At 37.1% G+C, this 20,308-nt stretch overlaps 1 protein-coding gene across 7 annotated transcripts in view; it reads right to left on the bottom strand.

Annotated features, from left to right (window-relative positions):
- RIC8B (RIC8 guanine nucleotide exchange factor B) overlaps nucleotides 1-20,308 on the bottom strand; it is a 110,102-nt gene that overhangs the window by 58,721 nt on the left and 31,073 nt on the right. For all 7 annotated transcript variants that reach the window (XR_007135786.1, XR_007135789.1, XR_007135788.1 and 4 more), the window contains exons 3-4: nucleotides 15,253-15,861; nucleotides 2,303-2,397 (exon numbers count right to left, since the gene is read on the bottom strand). Coding sequence is in view for 3 of the 7 variants with exons in the window: in XM_047786465.1 (XP_047642421.1) it covers nucleotides 2,303-2,397; nucleotides 15,253-15,861 (704 nt within the window). In the remaining 4 variants the exon portion in view is untranslated. The remainder of the gene's footprint in view (nucleotides 1-2,302; nucleotides 2,398-15,252; nucleotides 15,862-20,308) is intronic.

Below are 20,308 nucleotides of genomic sequence, written 5' to 3' on the forward strand. Positions count from 1 at the left end.
TTGATGCCTTACATACACACATACACATACCATTTTCAAAGTTACTACAAATGGGCAGAATTTAATATATATTACAGTTCTAGCAAGGTTCTTAAAATAGCCCTTGGAGGTTGGTACAGTTTTGTCTGCATTTAAATGGATCAGCTTAGAGTCATTACTGCTCAAATGATACTAATCACTTTAATTCTGATCAAAGGGACATGCAGGGCCAGTCCAGATAAACTGTCATGTCAGCAGCAACCTCAATCTCCTAAACCTTTTAGAAATACTCATAAATCTCATCTACAGTTCTAGTAATTATCCCTTCTTATTTACAGTTTGGCTAACAGATGTTTTATCAGAGCATCTTATAAAAGTAAATTTAGAGAAAAACATCATTAAAATTTGAGAAAAATAAATATTTAAAGCAATTATCATCAAAAAGTAAAATAAAGAAGTTTGATCACTTTTTAAAAAAAATCTGATTTTTAAAATCTATACACCATTCTGCTCTCTTTTGACAAATACTGGGTACTGTGTTAAAATTTAAATTCACTCCTCAGAGAAATCCTTAGCAATGTTTTTATGACTAGTCTATTTCCATCACAACACTTCCTTCTTGCATCCTTATATGAATGCCATTTAGCTTGTGATATCTAATTTCAAAAAAAAAAAAAAATAAACATATATTTGGGCTTATAAACCCATTTTCTTTCTGTTTTAGTATTTCAATTTCCAGTATCTCTTGATTATGAAACAAATTAGCGAGACAAAATGCTTAATAAAATCTTTTTAGAGGAGTTCCCGTCGTGGCGCAGTGGTTAACGGATCCGACTAGGAACCATGAGGTTGCGGGTTCGGTCCCTGCCCTTGCTCAGTGGGTTAACGATCCGGCGTTGCCATGAGCTGTGGTGTAGGTTGCAGACGCCGCTCAGATCCCGCGTTGCTGTGGCTCTGGCATAGGCCGGTGGCTACAGCTCCGATTCAACCCCTAGCCTGGGAACCTCCATATGCCGCGGGAGCGGCCCAAGAAATAGCAACAACAACAACAACAATAACAACAACAACAACAAAAAATTAAAATTAAAATTAAAAAAAAAAAAGATAACCTAGCAACAAACAGTACAACATCAAGTGATAAACTGCCAATCATAAATACAATAATATGGATATGATCAAAAAATAGCAAAGGTATGTTTCATTTTACACACTGGTTGTGTTGCTATAAAGTTTCATTTAAGCCATACTTTGGAAAACAGAAGGTTGTAAATGCTCAAAAGGTAATTTCTACTATTAGAAGTACCCAATTTTAAATTTATTTGCAAAGCAGACTTAATGCCAAAGTTATTTGTTTGCAGATTTGAATTTATTTGAATTGTTTAAAATGCCATTTGTATTCTTACAGAATAAAGCACTATGAGCAATCTTAGGTTAAAGCCAGAGGTCTTGTTACCAAAATCTGATACAAAATAAAAAGTAAGAGAACTAAAAAAATGCATTAATACTTCTTCAGTTGTTCTCAGAGAATAACTTTTAATAGCAGTTCATAAATAGCTCTAATAGGCAAGTCACAAAACTTGAAATATTTTTTATATATTAATACTTGAGACTGTGACCCAATTCTTATAATGTTTTAGAAATTTAATTAATGTTGCTTAAGATATACTTTTTGGTAAATACTCTTACAGTGAAATTAGTGAGAATATTAGTTTACATGTAGTAATTAAATCAGGTTCAATCCCAAGCTCTTTCACTTATTAAATGGGTTGATCAAGAGAAATCACTTGATTTCTCTATGTCTCAGTTTCATCATGTATGGAAGGGAAAAACAGTACCTACCTTATAAGGTTGGTATGATGGTTAAAAGAAGTTAATCTTTACAAAGCACTTAGAATAATGCCACACACAGTATTCAGAAACTGTGTGCTATTGTTGCTATTCTGGGTTTCATTGTTTTGGCTGCACTACTGGCATGTGGCAGTTTCCAGGTCAGGGATCAAACCCTCGCCATGGCAGTATCCTGAGCCACTGCAGTAACAATGCCAGATTTAACCCACTGAGCCACATGGTAACTCCCTGGGTTTCATTGTTGAGTGTAGCAAATGCCAAATTCTCTTCTCTTGTTGGGACTCCATATAACGAAGTCAAAAGGGACAGAATGAAAATTTCTCATCAGGGCATGGTATTGATTTCTAACCTACCCGTTACTGATTTACTATAATATTTTCACTTTCTTGTGTTTATAGAAATTAAAATTAGATGCATAAAAACAAGAAGAACTGATTATATCTTTTATTGATATATCAATACAGAGGCTACCTACCTGTGTAGCTCTTCTGTTTTATCTTCAGTTGGACCTACGATTAGTAAACAATGACGAAGGACAGCTGCCATGACACGAAACTGATGAGAATCACTCTATGGCAAATAAGAGAGAAGAGAAAAATGAAGGATTGAATGAATGCCTTAATGAAGGAGTCTGGTACATTACTACATCACTGAGAGTCATCCTATGGCCTATCTGACCCCCAAAACATATTCCTATGCCATACATAACAGAAGTCAGGATATTCTAGAATTCCCAAGGTAATATTAGGCAAACAGTTGTCATCTCATATGAACAGCTACAGCCACTGCCAGAAATGGCCAAAAACAGAAGAAGGTGATCTAGCTACTCCCTTATGACATGTCAGGCAAAGAGAAACATGACCAGCATCCATATATTACCTATTGTTTCAATTTATCATAAGATTCAATTCAACTAGGAATCCTTTCCATTTCCAGAAAGTCTAGATTCTTTTGCCTATTCTTTTAGGATACTGTTCCAGTTTATGAGTCATTATAAAAATTCAAACAGATATATACCAGATATCTGGAATTTTAAAAGTACATCCTTAATAAAAATGTCTTACCTCTTAACTTTCAAAAACAACAGATTAATACCTATAATCTGGAGTTCTCATCATGGCTCGGTGGTAACAAACCCGACTGGTGTCCTTGAGGACACAGATTCAATTCCTAGTCCCACTCAGCAAGTTAAGGATCTGGCGGTGTTGAGAGCTGTGGTGTAGGTCGCAGATGTGGCTCAGATCCTGTAAGCCAGCACATACAGCTCCAATTTGACCCCTAGCCTGGGAACTTCCATATGCTGTGGGTGTGGCCCTAAAAAGACAAATAATATCTATAATCTATCAACTTCATTTTAATCAATCATCTTAATCTCCTAGTTTTCCCAAATCTTGCTCCTAGTTTCTCCAAAGCTACCAGTAAGTGATAAAAAACAAGCAAACTGAGTTAATCTCTTACTTTCCCAGTGTTTACTCATTGGTAATGGTAGTAGAGAGACAGAGAGTCAGCGAGAAGGCAAATAATATAAAATAAGCTAAACTCTGAATAATCACTTGGTTTACCTCCTCATAAGTGAGACCTTGGGTCACTACAATTTCTTTAACCATCTACATCAAGGTCATACTTCTTCCAGATTTTTAATAATTATGAAGACATGAAATTAGTGATAATTATCTATTGTAATCAGATCCTGGATATGTTATATTTCAGGGAAGTTCCAATTACTTCAAAAGCTATTAAAATTTTTAAAGCTTTTAGTATATAGAATTGATTTCAAGTCTATGTAAAGTGAAATATATTCACATATTATGCATATATATCCTATATTCATATATACATACATATATATATATGTATATCCTTCCAGGAAGAAGACATCTTTTCTAAAATCTAAAAAACAATAGCTCAGCTTCATTACTCATAATGTGGATGACAACATTTGGAAGAAATGAAGGCTTCAGAGGCATAACATAAAAAGTGCTATACTCAGAGTGAAGAGTCTAGGTTGCGACCTTAGGCAAGTTAGATACTTTCTCTGGACCAAAGTTTCCCCAAACACATCTCCACACACATAAGGTTGTCAGGATTATAAAAGTTAAATGAAGGATGATACACATGAAAGTGCTTTCAAGGAAATATCTGAAGGTGAGGGGAAGGATGAAGCAGGAAGGAAGCAAAAGGTAAGACTGATGGAGTTGAAATTTCAAGTGATAACAAAATTACTGTGTTGGGGAGGGGGAACCAGTGAATGCTAGAGATCCCAAGACTGGCAGGGTTGGAATGAATTCTGCTCCATTCGCTATCCATCTTCAAATGCCTGAATCAAAATTTTAATATGCAAATATAGTTTTACATACCCCACATTACATGAGGTACACTACTATGTGAAACTCATCCATTACTTAATTCTTATTAAGATTATATCTTCCTGGAGTTCCCGTTGTGGCACAGTGGTTAACGAAACCGACTAGGAACCATGAGGGTGCAGGTTCAATCCCTGGCCTTGCTCAGTGGGTTAAGGATCCGATGTTGCCGTGAGCTGTGGTGTAGGTTGCAGACGCGGCTCGGATCCCACGTTGCTGTGGCTCTGGCGTAGGCCAGTGGCTACAGCTCTGATTAGACCCCCAGCCTGGGAACCTCCATGTGCCACGGGAGTGGCCCTAGAAATGGCAAAAAGGCAAAAAAAAAAAAAAAAAAGATTATATCTTCCTTGGTTTTGAAAATTAACTAGGAATGTACTTCCTTTTAAACTAGATTTTCCTTTATTCTAAATATCATAATCATTCTCTCATGCTGATGTTGACAAGCCTCTTGTAAAACTGTCCATTTTGGTTTTTCCATTATTTACAAGTGGAAATGAAAATCCTACTTCTTTCCTCCTGTCTGTTTTCATGACATCAGTTCCCAAGTTGTACCTTATGTCTGCACATCCTCTTTTGCTGTAAATCCACTAAATTCTATTTCTCTACTGAAATATAACTACTGAAGTCCCTGGATTCTTTGCTTCTATTCTTGGTATAACTGATTCCTTTTAATCCTCCAGGTCTCAACTAAAATATCTTCTCAGAGAGGCCTCTTCTTTGACCTCTTTATCTAAGTAGACTTGTTCCTTCATTATTTTCTATCATTATATCTCTATGTGATTCTTTCAGGAAATCATAATCTGTAATTCCATACTTGTTTATATACTTGCATATGCATTGTTCTATCCATTTATTTAATACTTTCACAAGTTTAGAGGGCATGTGTTTAATAAGTGTTTGATAATTTTTAATGTAAATGATAAGCATAAGTTTTTGTACAGCAAATAAAACCATACACAAAACAAAAACACAAGCTACAGACTGGCAGAAAATATTTGCAAATGATGTAATTAACAAAGGCTTGATTTCCAAAATACACAAACTCAAACAAATGGATAACAAAAACAAACAAACAAACAACCCAATCAAAAAATGGGCAGAGGACCTAAAGAGGAATTTCTCCAAAGATGACAGTCAGACAGCCAACAGGCACATGAAAAAAAATGCTCAACATTGCTAATTATCAGAGAAATACAAATAAAAACTACAAAGAGGTACTACCTCACATGAGTCAGAAGAGCCATCATTAAAAAGTCTATAAAAAACAAATGCTGGAGGGAGTTCCCATTGCGGCTCAGCGGTAATGAACCTGACTAGTATCCATGAGACATAGGTTTGATCCCTGTCTTGCTCAGGGATCCGGTATTGCCCTGAACTGTGGTGTAAGTTGCGGACAAGGTTCAGATCCCACGCCGCAGGCTGGCAGCTATAGCTCCAATTTGAACTTCCATATGCTATGGGTGCAGACATTAAAAAAAAAAAAATGCTGGAGATGGAATGGAGAAACAGGAACTGTTCTCTACTATTAATTGGTAGAGATGTAAATTGGTGCAGCCACTATGGAGAACAGTATGAAGTTTCCTTAAAAACCTAAAATATATTTGCCATACGATTCAGCAATCCCACTCCTGGCATATACCTGGAGAAAATTCTAATTAGAAAAGGCACATGTACCCCAATGTTCATAGCAGCACTATTTACAATAGCCAAGCCATGGAAGCAACCTAAATGTCCATCAACAGAGAAACAGATAAAGAAGATGTGATATGGAATACTACTCAGCTATAAAAGAATTAGATTATGCTCTTTGCAGCAACATGAATGAACCTAGATATCATATAAAGTGGAGTAAGTCAGAAAGAGTAAGATAAAAACCATCTATCATTTATATGTGAAATCTAAAATATGACACAAATGAACTTATTTATGAAACAGAAACAGACTCACAGACATAGAAAGCAAACTTATTGTTATTAAAGAGGAAAGGGGGTGGGAAGGGATAAATTAGGAGTTTGGGATTAGCAGATACAAACTACTACACATAAAACAGATAAACAACAAGGTTCTGCTATATAGCACAGAGAACTATATTCAATATCTTGCAATAAACCATAATGAAAAAAATTATATATATAAAACTGAATCACTGGGCTGTACATCAGACATTTAGGTTAAGAAAGCACTGCTGAATACAACGAGTATATTACAATTCACTTACCCATCCTATTCTTGATGGACACTTAGGTTGTTTCTAGTTTGGGGCTATACTGAAGAGGGCTGCCATGAACAAACTTGCTTACAGGTCATTTGGTATGCTGGGTCAGAGGGCATATACATAGGGCAAATGTTAAAAAGTACTGTCAAACAGTGTTTCAAAGTGTTTATACCAGCTAATACTCTCACCAATTACTCTACAGATGCATCAACACTTGGCATCGTCAGCTTTTTATTTTATTTTTAATTTTCTGGTCTTTTTAGGGCTGCACCCACAGCATATGGAGCTTGGTCAAATTGAAGCTGTAGCTGCCAGCCTACACCACAGCCATAGCAACACGGGATCTGAGCCGTGTCTGTGACCTACACCACAGCTCATGGCAACGCCGGATCCTTAACCCACTGAGGCCAGGGATCGAACCTGCATCCTCATGGATGCTAGTCAGATTTGTTTCCTCTGAGCCATGACAGGAACTCTTCGTCAGCCTTTTATTTTTTATTTTATTTTATTTTATTTTTATTTTCCCACTGTACAGCAAGGGGGTCAGGTTATCCTTACATGTATACATTACAATTACATTTTTCCCCCACCCTTTCTTCTGTTGCAACATGAGTATCTAGACAAAGTTCTCAATGCTATTCAGCAGGATCTCCTTGTAAATCTATTCTAAGTTGTTCGTCAGCTTTTTAAATTTATCATTCTTGTGGGTGTGCAGAAGTTTATTATAAGTTTTCCTGATGACTAATAAAGTTGAACATCTTTTATCTTTATTGATCATTTGGATAGCTCTTTTATGAAGTGCCTGTTCAAACTTTTTGCATATTTTTTATAGGGCTGACTGACATCTGTAGGACTTTTTAATGTATTCTAGGAAGAGTCCTTTATTAAACATATGTGACACAAGTATCTTTTTCCATTTGTTGGCCTGCTTTTTTACTTTCTCCTCTTGGTGAACTCATTTTAATGAAGACTGTTTTCCCAGTCTTTTTATAGTTTCATCTTTATTTTGTCCTGTTTTAAAAATCTTTGCTAATGAGAGAAAAAGAACGTATATATGTGTGTGACTGGTCAACTTTGGTGTACAGTAGAAAACTGACAGAACACTCTATACCAACTATAATGGAAAAATAAAAATCATTAAAAATACTGAAAATCTTTGCATATTTAAGACTTATTTAAAGTCATCAAGACAACCTTCTGTTTTCTTCCAAAAGCTTTGTTATTTTACCTTTTACTTTTAAGTCTCTTATCTATCTCAAATTAATTTTTTCTGTATCATATAAGGTAGCAATTTAAATTCACTATCAATTTACTTAAAAATTTCCACTTTTCCCCACTGCACTTCAACCTTACCTGTATCATAAATCAGTTGTCTGTATGTGTAAGTTTACTTCTAGACTCTTTTTTTTTAAGTGTCTTTTATTTATTTATTTATTTTTTTTTTTTACTTTTTTGGTCTTTTGTTGTTGTTGCTATTTCTTGGGCCGCTCCCGCAGCATATGGAGGTTCCCAGGCTAGGGGTTGAATCGGAGCTGTAGCCACCGGCCTACGCCAGAGCCACAGCAACGCGGGATCCGAGCCTCGTCTGCAACCTACACCACAGCTCACGGCAACGCCAGATCGTTAACCCACTGAGCAAAGGCAGGGACCGAACCCGCAACCTCATGGTTCCTAGTCGGATCCGTTAACCACTGCGCCACGACGGGAACTCCTAGACTCTCTATTTCTATTAGTCTATATTTCTATAAATATTTGTTGAACGAGAACTATCATTTAAGAAGTCTTACTTAACAAAGGTTAGAGCTGACTCTACTTCCTACTATTGGTTATTCTGCTAGGTAACTTTATATAAATAATTCAAACTCTTTGATCTTTAGTATTCTCACTTGTCAAAAGGGGTTAATGCTCTTCCTATCTCACACAGATGCTGGAAGGATTAAATGTAATTGTTCTCTATAAAACAGCATACAAACACAGTTTTTACAACTGTCATTTACTTCTTTGTGAGCTTAGGTTTGATATCCTACTATCTCCAAAGGTTGAGAAGGAAAAAAATCCCTAAGACAAAAAGAGGAAGAAGAAAGAGAAAGCATGCAGGCTTGTTGTGACAGTGGAAATCAAAATGAGATAACATTAAGAGAGGTAAAAAATACATGAAACTCTTGGGGAATCTTTTTAATATAGGCTTCAGATCTTATTTGCAGATTCCACTCCTGTACCATTGCTTTTTTTCTCCTGTGCAACCTGGGCAGGATTTTCATTTTTGTTTGGTAAAGGTATCAATATCCTTACACCTTTTCATTCAAAGCTTCAACTGATCTAATCAATGCCTGAGAGAAAGTCTGAAAGGAGAATACTTCACATCAGAGTGTTAATCTGGTTTTGTTATCCTAGGGTAGCTCTAATTACTTCAACAAGGTTTACAAAACTTGTGCTACGAAAATTCAATTTCAGTTTTACAAAAAAGTGAAGCACAAATGCACATGCACTCTTACCTGGAAATACAATTAAATCTCAGGTAGTATTTCACTCTATGTTTTACCCTACGCTTTTTGCAGTTATTTGTCCTACTAAATTGCATATGTTCAAAGATCTCTATCTCTTTACAGGCAAAGCTTAAGTATTTTAACCTCCGTATCTTTTGCATCTAACATGGTGATGGGCATAAAGAAACAAATGTTTTTGAATTAACCTACCAAAAACAGCTGTAAATGGTATAAAATAGGCAGTGTGCTATATCTCCAAAAAGCTAGAATTTGTTCTCTAAACGATGTTATTAAATGTTTTAGACTTCTAGAGAATTCCTTAATAGTCTTGAAAATTTTAAAGGTATCATAAACTTTCCTTCCTCCCTCAACTTTGAGCTATTTATATTTATGCTACAACTTTGGGCTATTTATATTTATGCTATAAAATGTATTACATTTTATTTTTCATAAAAAAAAATTCACGGAAAACCTACTATGTGCTAGGTATGCTCCTTAGCAGAAAGACTATGCCATAAGGTCTGACACACCCCCAAAGATCTAGAATATATGGCATTTGAAGTATCTGTGCGTTGCTGAAGTGATTTTTTTTATTTTGAAATATATAGAAAATATAAAGAATAGTAAATGATGTAACAAACAGTTGTATATCTACCTGTTTACATGTCTGATTTTCCTATTAGACTATTAGTTCTTTGAGGGCAGAGAAGCTTTATATTGCATGTTGTATGCCTAACACAGAACTTTGCATATATTGAGCACTCAATGAATGTTTGCTGAAAAAAAAATGATTCAGCAAAAAAACATGGTATAGCTTGAAACTCTATCTTTTATTTTTGGCCATGCCTGTGGCACATGAAGTTCCCAGGCCAGGGAGCAAACCCATGCCACAGCAGTGACAATTCTGGATCCTAGGAAGTACTGCAGAAGGGAACATGTGCTAAGTAAGGGATCTCATAATAACAATGCTTTCCTCCATCAACAGAGAGATTTAACAAGTATAAAAGCAGAAGGGAGTTTCCATTGTGGCTCAGCAGTAACGAACCCAACTAGTATCCATGAGGACAAGGGTTTGATCCCTGGCCTTGCTCAGTGGGTTAAGGATCCAGCATTGCTGTTAGCTATGGCATAGGTCACAGATGAAGTTCAGATCCTATGATGCGGTGGCTACAGCTCCAAATTTAACCTCTAGCCTGGGAACTGCCACATGCCACAGGTGCAGCCCTAAAAAGACAAAAAAAAAAAAAAAAAGGCAGGGGAAAGACGAGACCTCTCTCTTTTTTTTTTTTTTTTTTTGTCTTTCTCTCATTTTAGGGTCGCACCTGTGGCATATGGAGGTTCCTGGGCTAGGGATCCAATCAGAGCTGTAGCTGCCACTCTATGCCAGGGCCACAGCAACACAGGATCTGAGCTTCATCTGTGGCAGGATTCTCGCAGGATCCCAGCCAAATCTGCAACCTACACCACAGCTCACAGCAACACCGGATCCTTAACCCACTGAGCGAGGCCAGGGATCGAACCCCAGTCCTCATGGATGCTAGTCAGGTTCGTTAACCACTGAGCCACGACAGGAACTCCATCAAAACCATTTTGATGCACTTTTCTCAAATTGACTTCAGGTCCTATTAAAGCAATCATTTGACTTTCTTTTCTTTTTCTGTTTTTTGCCATTCCCACAGCATGTGGAAATAACCAGGTAGCTCCTAACTTTCTTAAACGTACTATTTTCAGGAAAGGGAGAGAAAGAGACAGGGAGGAAGGGAAGAGGGAGGGAGACAGACTGATATCACATGTGGAAATAAGGTTAGCTACATGTCCTACTGAATGGAAAGGAATCTCCAAATTAATCTGCTGATGGCATCAGCTTCCAGGCAGGGATTTAACACTGAGGTATGAACCTAAAACAAACAACAAATGGCACTACCTTGCTAAACCTTAAGAAATACCTAATTTTCTGGGGTTTTTTTGTGAATTGTAAAGGTCATAAAAATACCTACTGATACAGCTAAAACCAAAACTGAACATCTGCATTTTGTTACAATTCAGTTGTGAAATACGTAAAGATTTTAAAAAGTGAAATGCCCAGGGTTTGAAAGGCATAAACTAGCACTATTCTTCTGAAAGCCAACTTGGCAGTACATATAAATACAAGCAATACATACAAAAAAACCCTTAAGTTTTGAAAAATCTTTTGGTCCAAAATTTTCAGGAATTTATCTATAAAGATTTTACAAGAAAATTCACTGTATTACTTTTTAAAATAGTAGGAGTTCCCATCGTGGCTCAGTGGAAACGAATCTGCCTAGCATCCACGAGGATGCATGTTCTATCCTGGCCTTGCTCACTGGGTTAAGGATCTGGCGTTGCCCTGAGTTGTGGTGTAGGTCACAGATGCAGCTCAGATCTGGCGTTGCTGTGGCTGTGGCGCAGGCTGGCAGCTGTAGCTCTGATTCGAACCCTAACCTGGAAACCTCCATGTGCTGTGGGTGTGTCCCTAAAAAGACAAAAAAAAATATATATATATAAAATAAAATAGCAAACAATTACAAATAGTCCAAATGCTTATATATAAGAAGTTTGTTTAAGGTAGGTAAATCCTTATTGAAGGAATACTCAAGTGTTTTTACACATATACTGAGTATTCTCTCATAAAGATTTATTATCTTTAACAAATATGAGAAGAAAGTGGTTGTTAATATATTTTTTTTTTTGGTTGCAGAACTCTTTTTATATCCTAAATGAAATCTAGTTTCAACCTAAATTTAAAGAAAAACAGCAATAGCTACAGGAACAAAGGTGCTCTTTTTTCAAGTAAGTGGGGAATGAAGCACTATCTACTCATCCTCCAAGATAATTCCTAGAAATTTTATGGATTCAAGGGACACATTTTGTAAACCACTACTCTTTAGGAACAATATTGTGAGAAAAAAGAGTAAGATGACAAAATGACTGCATTTTTGTAAAAAAAAAAAAAATATATATATATATATATACACACACACACACACACAAATGTTTATATATTATACAATGAAGAATGGTTAGAAAGATATACATCAAAATGCAAACAGGGCTTATCTTTGATTGGTTTTAATAGATAATTTGTATTTTCTTATTGCCTATATACTTTTTTCCTTAGATCTTCTACAGTATTATTTAGCATGGATTATTTTCATAAGGAAAATATTATTTTTAAATCTACACTTTAACGTTGGTTTCTTCTGTGCAGTAAGCTTTCTTATCCCTTTATTACAGATGGTATTTTAAAGTATTAATAATTTTATTTTTTCTTCAGTGCCATACCCACAGCATATGGAGGTTCTCAGGTTAGGGGTCACTCAGAGCTACAGCTGCAGCCTACGCCACAGCCACAGCAACACCAGATCTGAACCATGTCTGTGACCTACACCACAGCTGACAACGCTGGATCCTTAACCCACTGAGCAAAGAAAGGGATCAAACCCGCAACCTCATGGTTCCCAGTCGATTCCCTTCCGCTGCACCACAACAGGAACTCCAACAAAAGTATTAATAATTCTTTAGGTCCTTATTCAACTGGAGAAAGTTGTCTTTAATCTGACAATCAAGGAGATATTAAAATTCAGGTAAATGGACTCTTACTGGCAAGTTGCTTTAGAACCTTACTATAGATTTTCTTTATGTTAAGTTGTGGGTACCTCAATAAAAAGTATTTTCTGCTCTGATTTCTGTGTCTTTTCACATGCTGTTCAATTTCTGACAAATGTTCCATCCTCCTATTCTTCAAGTGGCTGAATCATCTCAGTCTTCAAATCTCAGGAGAGACTTTTAGAGGTCTTTGACTATACTAAGTGTTCTCAATCATTGTACTGTTTCTCCTAGCACTTAACACAATCTGACTTATATATTTATTTACTACCTGTCTCACCAACAAAACTGAAGTGTACAGAGACTATGTGTATTATTTGCCAATATCTTACACAATGCCTAGTGTGACACCTGGCGATTATTCATAAATATCTGCTGACTGATTGATTAAATTCTTGCTAAAATATGAATTTAGAGACTCATGGAGACTCAAGTGGTTTAAAATAACATTTCCCACACTCTTACCTAAATGGGTTGGCAGGGTCCCGTTTTCAATACCGTTTACAATTTCTGATAACTTTAATAATAGTCCAGAGTCATATTAACTAGGCACATTTTTAAATAGGCTGTATCAACTGATTCATGATTCACAGAGGTCTGCTGCGATGCCTACTTCAGGACTACTGATCCTCTATCATGTATCCTTTGGAAAATAAACATTCCACAATACAGACTAAGTATCTGCCACTTCATTTTCTAAAGCTTCTTCCAGCCCTGTTATGAATTATAATTGAAGCATACTAATGACGGCTAATCTCAATATACTAATATTTAGCATACATCATCCCATACATATGTTGATGTATAGCCACTGAATTATAAACCCTTTCTGCCAGGAATATGAACAGTGTGAACTACTATTTTGGGCACAATTTAAATAATAGGGACTCCAACAATGGCAAACCAACAGTCTCAGAAGAGTTACTGCAACTAAATGGAGAACTTAAAAACACCAAAACAAACAGTGTAAGAAAAATAACCATAGAAGGTACCAAATAAGCATAGAGACATAACATTTTAAATACTTCCAAATATTTGGTTTCAAAGCATAAATGGAGCATGTGGCCCTTCCACATATTTTTCTGCCAAGTCCCAGGAAAAACTGACCATACTACAGTCATCTAAAACAGCTGTTAGGACTGATCTTCAAATATTTGGTTTCAAAATACAGACCTATTTGCACTTTAAAACTCAGATGCCTGCATATTCCTACTATGGTACTGCACTGAGATAATCCTTTCAAAGTAGGCTGTTGGCAAAAACAGATCTTTAATTCATGGTGAGAACTGCTTCAAATGGATACAGCAAAATGTTAGCCTAAGTCCTAAAGTCAATTGTTAGAAAAGAAAATTTGCTCTGGCACCAAAATACTTCTTTTTTTTTTTTTTGTGAGTTATTTAAGGTTAAAGAGAAAGGGTAAATGTGAAATGCTACGATTCTAAAAGCAAGGGAAAAACTTTATGTCCACTTCACTTAAAATTGTTGACTTCCTTAAAATAAGCTTCTTGTTTAGCACATTGTTCTTGCGGGTACTCAAATATAAACTATCAAATCTGCCTTACTCTGGGTTGCTGAAAGGTCCAAGCCACAGAAAAGGATCATAGTCTAGAAATAAATCAAGTGGTTTAAAATAACCTTTCCCATATTCTGGTGTAATTATACTTGTTTTCTAGGACTGTGTATAAGCATGGATATCTAGTTGTAATCCTCTATTTCTAACAACAACTATTAACTACATTACACCAACAATACAGAGTAACAAGTTAAGAGATCAGGATGCTAGGTGATAAACACAGTCTTTTACTCTTCTGAGCAGACATCAGTTCTAACTGGTCAAGTTCAACTAGCCTAAATATCTTAATGTTTCCTTAAGATTGCAGGCATTGGAGTTCCCATCATGGCGCAGTGGAAACAAATCCAACTAGGAACCATTAAAGTTGCGGGTTCGATCCCTGGCCTTGCTTAGTAGGTTAAGGATCCAGCATTGCTGTAAGCTGTGGTGGCCGGAATCTGTAGCTCCTATTGGACCTCTACACTCGGAACCTCCATATGCTGTGGGTGTGGCCCTAAAAGAGAAAAAAAAAAAAAAGATTGCAGGCATTGGAAATACCTTTACCTTTATGAACCACACTGTTTTATTTTCTTTCAAATCTTATTTAAAGCTTGTTCCTCAAAGATGCATTAAAAAAAAAAAAAAAGGACACATGACTGTACAACTCAGAAAAGGAACTACGGAGTTCCCATTGTGGCTCAGTGGTAATGAACCCAACTAGTATCCATGGGGATTCGGGTTCCATCCCTGGCCCCAATCAGTGGGCTAAAGCTCCATTTGTTGCTGTGAGCTGTGGCGTAGGTCACAGACGCAGCTCAGATTCTGAGTTGCTGTGGCTGTGGCTGTGGCGTAGGCTGGCAGCTACTGATTCAACCCCTAGCCTGGGAACTTCCATACGCCACCAGTGCAGGCCTAAAAAAAAAAAAGGAAAAGAAAAGGAACTATATTTGGCATCTTTCAAAACAGTAGTCCATCTTCACCCTATTCTTCTGCTAAGTGTTACACAAATGGAAAGAATAAGAGTTACAATGGTTAGGAAATGTATCTTGAGTCATACGACTGATTAACGAGGGAATTGGAAACTTTTTCCATTTCCCAACTTAGCATTCCTCTCTTGCAGGCAGCTCTAGGGACACTCCAAACCAAGGACATTCCAGGTAAGAATACTCTTCTCAACCTTACCTCTTTATGCACCTTCCAACTGTCTACCGTCACATTGAAGAGAGCTTTCAGGGCCTCAATGGCACAGTCTGTCTCCTGAGGTGAGAGAGGAGGTCCATTATGGTCTATGGCCGACTCATATTCATCGGTCCACTTGATGCTAAAGGCACTTTCCAAGATCTGGGTTAGCAGCGGCAGTCCCTGGAGCTCATAGCGCAATTGCGACCTGATGTCGGTGTGCAAAAGTGACAAGAGGAAGAGCAAGCGCAAGTCAAAGCACTTAATGTCATTGATAAACTTTCGGTCCTTGCACTTTCTCAGGAGGTTACAGAGCTTTGCAGCAAGGTTAAGTTCCAGGCTGAGCTGCTGTGCCATTTGACTGTTGAACACTATGTTACACAGACATTTTAATGACTCCACAATAACTGGGAACTCTGACACCTTCTCCAAAGAATCATCCGACTCATTTAGCTTGGCTAGTCGCAGTAGTATCTGCATATTTTCCTTGGTTGTTACAGGAACTAAAACCTTTTTGTCTCTGGAGAGAATGCGGAGAACTTCCAGGCAGGACACTTGACATGTTGTTGGGATGTCCTTTAAAAGGACTTTAAATATGCCTTCACAGAGTTTCTGAAAAACAAGAATGAGTATGAAAAAAACCATCACTTGGCTTATATGACTTAAAACAGCATGTTTCTTTATCAATGTATTTAACAGCACTTTAGGATCTGGCTAGAAAATATTTTGATTTTTCTGAAGTCACAGAATGTTAGAACTGAAAAAGACCTTACATTTGATGCACTTCTTTTGTTTTACAGATGTGGAAACTGAGGGCCAGAAAGGTTAAGTTACTTGTACTAGGCAAGGGTGAATTAGTGAGGTAGGAAGAGGGAGAGTACAGGTTTCCTAACTTCCAGCCCAATATTCTCTGTATAAAAAGACTTATTCTCTTTCAAACTGACTAGCTTAAAATGTCTTATATAGCTTTGTTCTCAATGAATTTTTTTTAACATCAGACGACACATAATATCATGATGGAAGGTCATCGGTCTGAACAACTGGCCACAAGTACAGGCTCTTGTAAAAAGACTTGAAGAAGTCTGCATTTCTGACCAGTTTCAGCTGTGCTATTTCTGAATTTATAGTACTATGGCAGTAGTCCTATGTTTTATAAATCTCAGGTTCTTTAGGTAATATGTAATAACATTTAACCATCAAATGACCCCAGAGAAGATCTTTTACTGACAACACTGATAAAAATTATCCTGAGTTCCCTGGTGGCTCAGTGGGTTAAGGATCCAGTGTCATCAGCGCTGTACATGGCTTCAATCCCCAGCCAGAGAACTTCTATATGACGTGGGCATGACCAAAACAAACAAACAACAACAAAGAAGCTATTCCAAGTTGTAGGATTCCAAAAAGGCTCAGCTAGCATATATGATGCCTTTGAGTCAACTGCAAAAAGATGCCCCTTTCCAGGCTAACTGCAACGTGTTCCTACTGGATGGACAAATTACAAAAAAGCTCTCTTCCTCTGGGCAGCCCTGTGCCAGAACACTGGCTTGAGAAACTTGGAGCGTGGGCAGGATCTTTGCTTCCCTTTGTTCTCCTGGGGTAGGGCACAGAGTACACAAACATATGAAGTAGTCCTAGTTCCAAATCTTGTTACCACTATCTCAGAAACAATTCTTTATTTGGACCCAAAGTATACTCCATCATGAACTTTTTGAAAAACAGTTATTTCTATCTTGCCAAATTTACAAACTGCTGACAATTCTCTCAAAATTCAATGAGGAGCTTTCTTCTCCATGAACTGCAGATCTGGGTCTCTGAAGTACAGATTTTATATGTGGAGCAAATAAGTATAACCATTCTACTACCGACCATTTCTATACTTGTCACATTTTATAAAAACAACAGCAACAACTATGACCAATATAAGGTTTTACTTATTAATTATCATCAGACTTTAACTCTTTTAAAAAGAGGATATCCATGGGTCAAGCATTATGATCTTTGCAGGAATGCCAGGCCATGAGAATCTTCTCAGTACATCCTAGTCATACAGTTAGGGAAATGCCAATTTTAAATGCACTATGTTCCCTAGATGAAGGAGGGAAGGAAATTAATCTAACAAGCTTAAAAAAGAAAAACAAAACAAAACAAAACAAAACTTCATAACAATGTTAACTCTATCCCTTAACATATGTGATAACTAGAAGGGACTTCCATTTAATGTTTTAATATCACTGCTAAAGCATTTTTTCTTTTTTGTCTTTTTGTCTTTTTAGGGCTGCACCCATGGCATATGGAGGTTCCCAGGCTAGGAGTCTAAGCGGAGCTGCAGCTGCCGGCCTATGCCACAGCCACAGCAATGCTGGATCCTTAACCCACTGAGTGAGGCCAGGGATTGAACCTGCCATCTCATGGTTCCTAGTTGGATTCGAATCCCCTGCACTACAACGGGAACTCCCTGTTAAAGAATTTTTTTAATGAGTGTAGTTTAGGGGTGGGGGAAAGTGTAATTATTACACTCATTATTAAAAATATGTAAAACGGGGAGTTCCTGTCGTGGCGCAGTGGTTAATGAATCCGACTAGAAACCATGAGGTTGCGGGTTCGGTCCCTGCCCTTGCTCAGTGGGTTAAGGATCCGGCGTTGCCGTGAGCTGTGGTGTAGGTTGCAGATGCGGCTCGGATCCCGCGTTGCTGTGGCTCTGGCGTAGGCCAGTGGCTACAGCTCCAATTCGACCCCTAGCCTGGGAACTTCCATATGCCGCGGGAGCGGCCCAAGAAATGGCAAAAAAAAAAAAAAAAAGACAAAGAAAAAAAAATGGGAAATTTTCTCCGATTTCAGATCTTTCACATCCTAGACCAAAAAAAAAAAAAAAAAATCCTGCATACTATTTCCTATGTGGTATATTCCTGAGAGTGGAGTTAGATAAACTCTGCTCCCATTTAATTTTTCCCAAGAGGTAAATCATCTGTACTCCTACTTAGGAAATATAAATTGGGTATTATAAAATATCATATATGTGAATTTGGAGTTCTACATATCTAAGAAAACACCGAAATCTTTAGCTCTTTTCTTTCTAAACCAAAAACAACAGTGACAATAAAATCATGCCCCCTTCCCCAATATGTGGGTAACATGGCTTCTTTTTTCTCCTAACTTCATATTCGAGAAAGAAAAAAAGCAAAGTCTGAATACAGATTGGAATAGCCAAGGCTATAAACCAAATGGACTCTTAAACTCTGGGACATAAGAGATTAGTGATAACTACAAAATTTATAGTTAAAAACTGCCTCATCTAAAAGCTTTAAGACTGATTTTCAGCAAAAAACTGTTTTAGGCACAGTTTTCTATCACAGTTGTTCTTAAACATGCCATTTCGCATCACAAACTTGCTCACATGACTATTAAGTAGTTTTTTGCTATAATGTTTCTTGAAAAGTAATACCACTTGTGGAACAATGAAACCCTTCCTTTTTTTTTTTTGTATTACAACTTATAAAAATACATATTCAAAACCTAACAAAAGAAGTAATATTTAACAGACACACTCATTGCTCTCAATGGCACAATCATTTCTATTCAGAGTATATTATAAAGAACAAATTAATAAATCATGTATCACATTTGGATGAATCAGAAAAGTTTTGCTTTGCATAGGTACACCAAGCAAGAACACTGAAGAGGTAGCATTCTTTGATTCCTCCTTTTTTGATTGCATGCACTGCTCCTATGTTTCAAAGTTACCCCCCGTATTTCACCTTTAATTTGCCCTAATGGTATTTTATTATGCTTTAACTATAAATTTTTCCAGTTGATTTTACCCTTCCTAAAACATGCCCTACTCTCTTCAAACACTTCCCGTAGCTCCCTGTTGCCCACAGAATGCAGGCTGAGGTGAGCCCAGTGTCCCCTTTCCTACTGCTGTCTCTGTTACACACCCTCCCTCTCTTCCAAGTGCTCCAAACAGACTCCCAGTCCCCTGACCATATGTCCTGAGCCTTCCTCCCACCATTCTTTAACATGACCTCCCTGTCCCCACTTCCACCAGTCAGGACCCCAATCTTTTTCTAAGGTTTAGTTTGAAGACTGAGGGGTCTAGAAGACTCCTTTGGTCTTTTTCTATACAGCATTTAGTTCCAACAAGCATTTAGTTCTTTTTTACAGAATGAGCTGTTGGGGCATCTCACTCCTTTTCCAGGCTCCTTGAGCACAGAGGCTGTGTTTAATCTGTATCCAGTGGGTAGCCCAGGTGTGCTATAGCTATTTTAAAGTATAAGATAACCACAAACTCCCAAAGATTACCTACTTTAAAGTCTACTACCTGACTCTCCAGTCCCTTGCAAGAATAACTCCTCTGCATTCCTCTGCCACCTATCATTACCATCTTCTCTTCCTCTTTTTGCAAATATAATAAATCATCATTACATAACATTTTAAGTACAAACTTTTTATTTACTCTCAAAGTATTTATTTATACAAACTTGTCATTGTTCAACTGATACTTTTTAATCAGAAAATTATTTTGATATCTTAGATAACCAGGGAACACATAATTTTTTTCATTAAAATTGACAGAAATGTTTTCTGATTTAAAAGCTTTTCACTTAGAGGTAAGGTTTTCAGGAATGAACTAAAGTCATAAAGCAAAGCTGAAGTGTGTCTACAAAGTATAATTACTTCAGAGAAGCTGAGAAAAAAAAATCCTTTTTAAAATGCTCATTAGCTTGGCAGCCATGGCTATTTCCTTAAAATTGGACTGTAAGACTCATCAACAGAGACTAAACACTGAGATTCCAAACTGTTCCCTGATGTTAATGCCAGGTATTGCAAAAAATTTTTTTGTAATTTGCTCTTGAATGGACATCCTAGAGTATAACACAGTAACAGCCCTCAAATTTTAGCATGCATCATAATTACCTACAGGGATTGTTGAAACACAACAATGTTGTACCTCACACCCTCAGAGTTTCTGATTCAGCAGATCTGGAGTGAGGTCAAAAGTGGGATTTAACAAGTAACCAGTTGATGATGTTGCTACTGGTTCAGGAACCACAGTCTGAAA

The sequence above is a fragment of the Phacochoerus africanus genome, chromosome 7 (assembly GCF_016906955.1).
Source record: "Phacochoerus africanus isolate WHEZ1 chromosome 7, ROS_Pafr_v1, whole genome shotgun sequence".
NCBI lineage: Eukaryota > Metazoa > Chordata > Mammalia > Artiodactyla > Suidae > Phacochoerus > Phacochoerus africanus.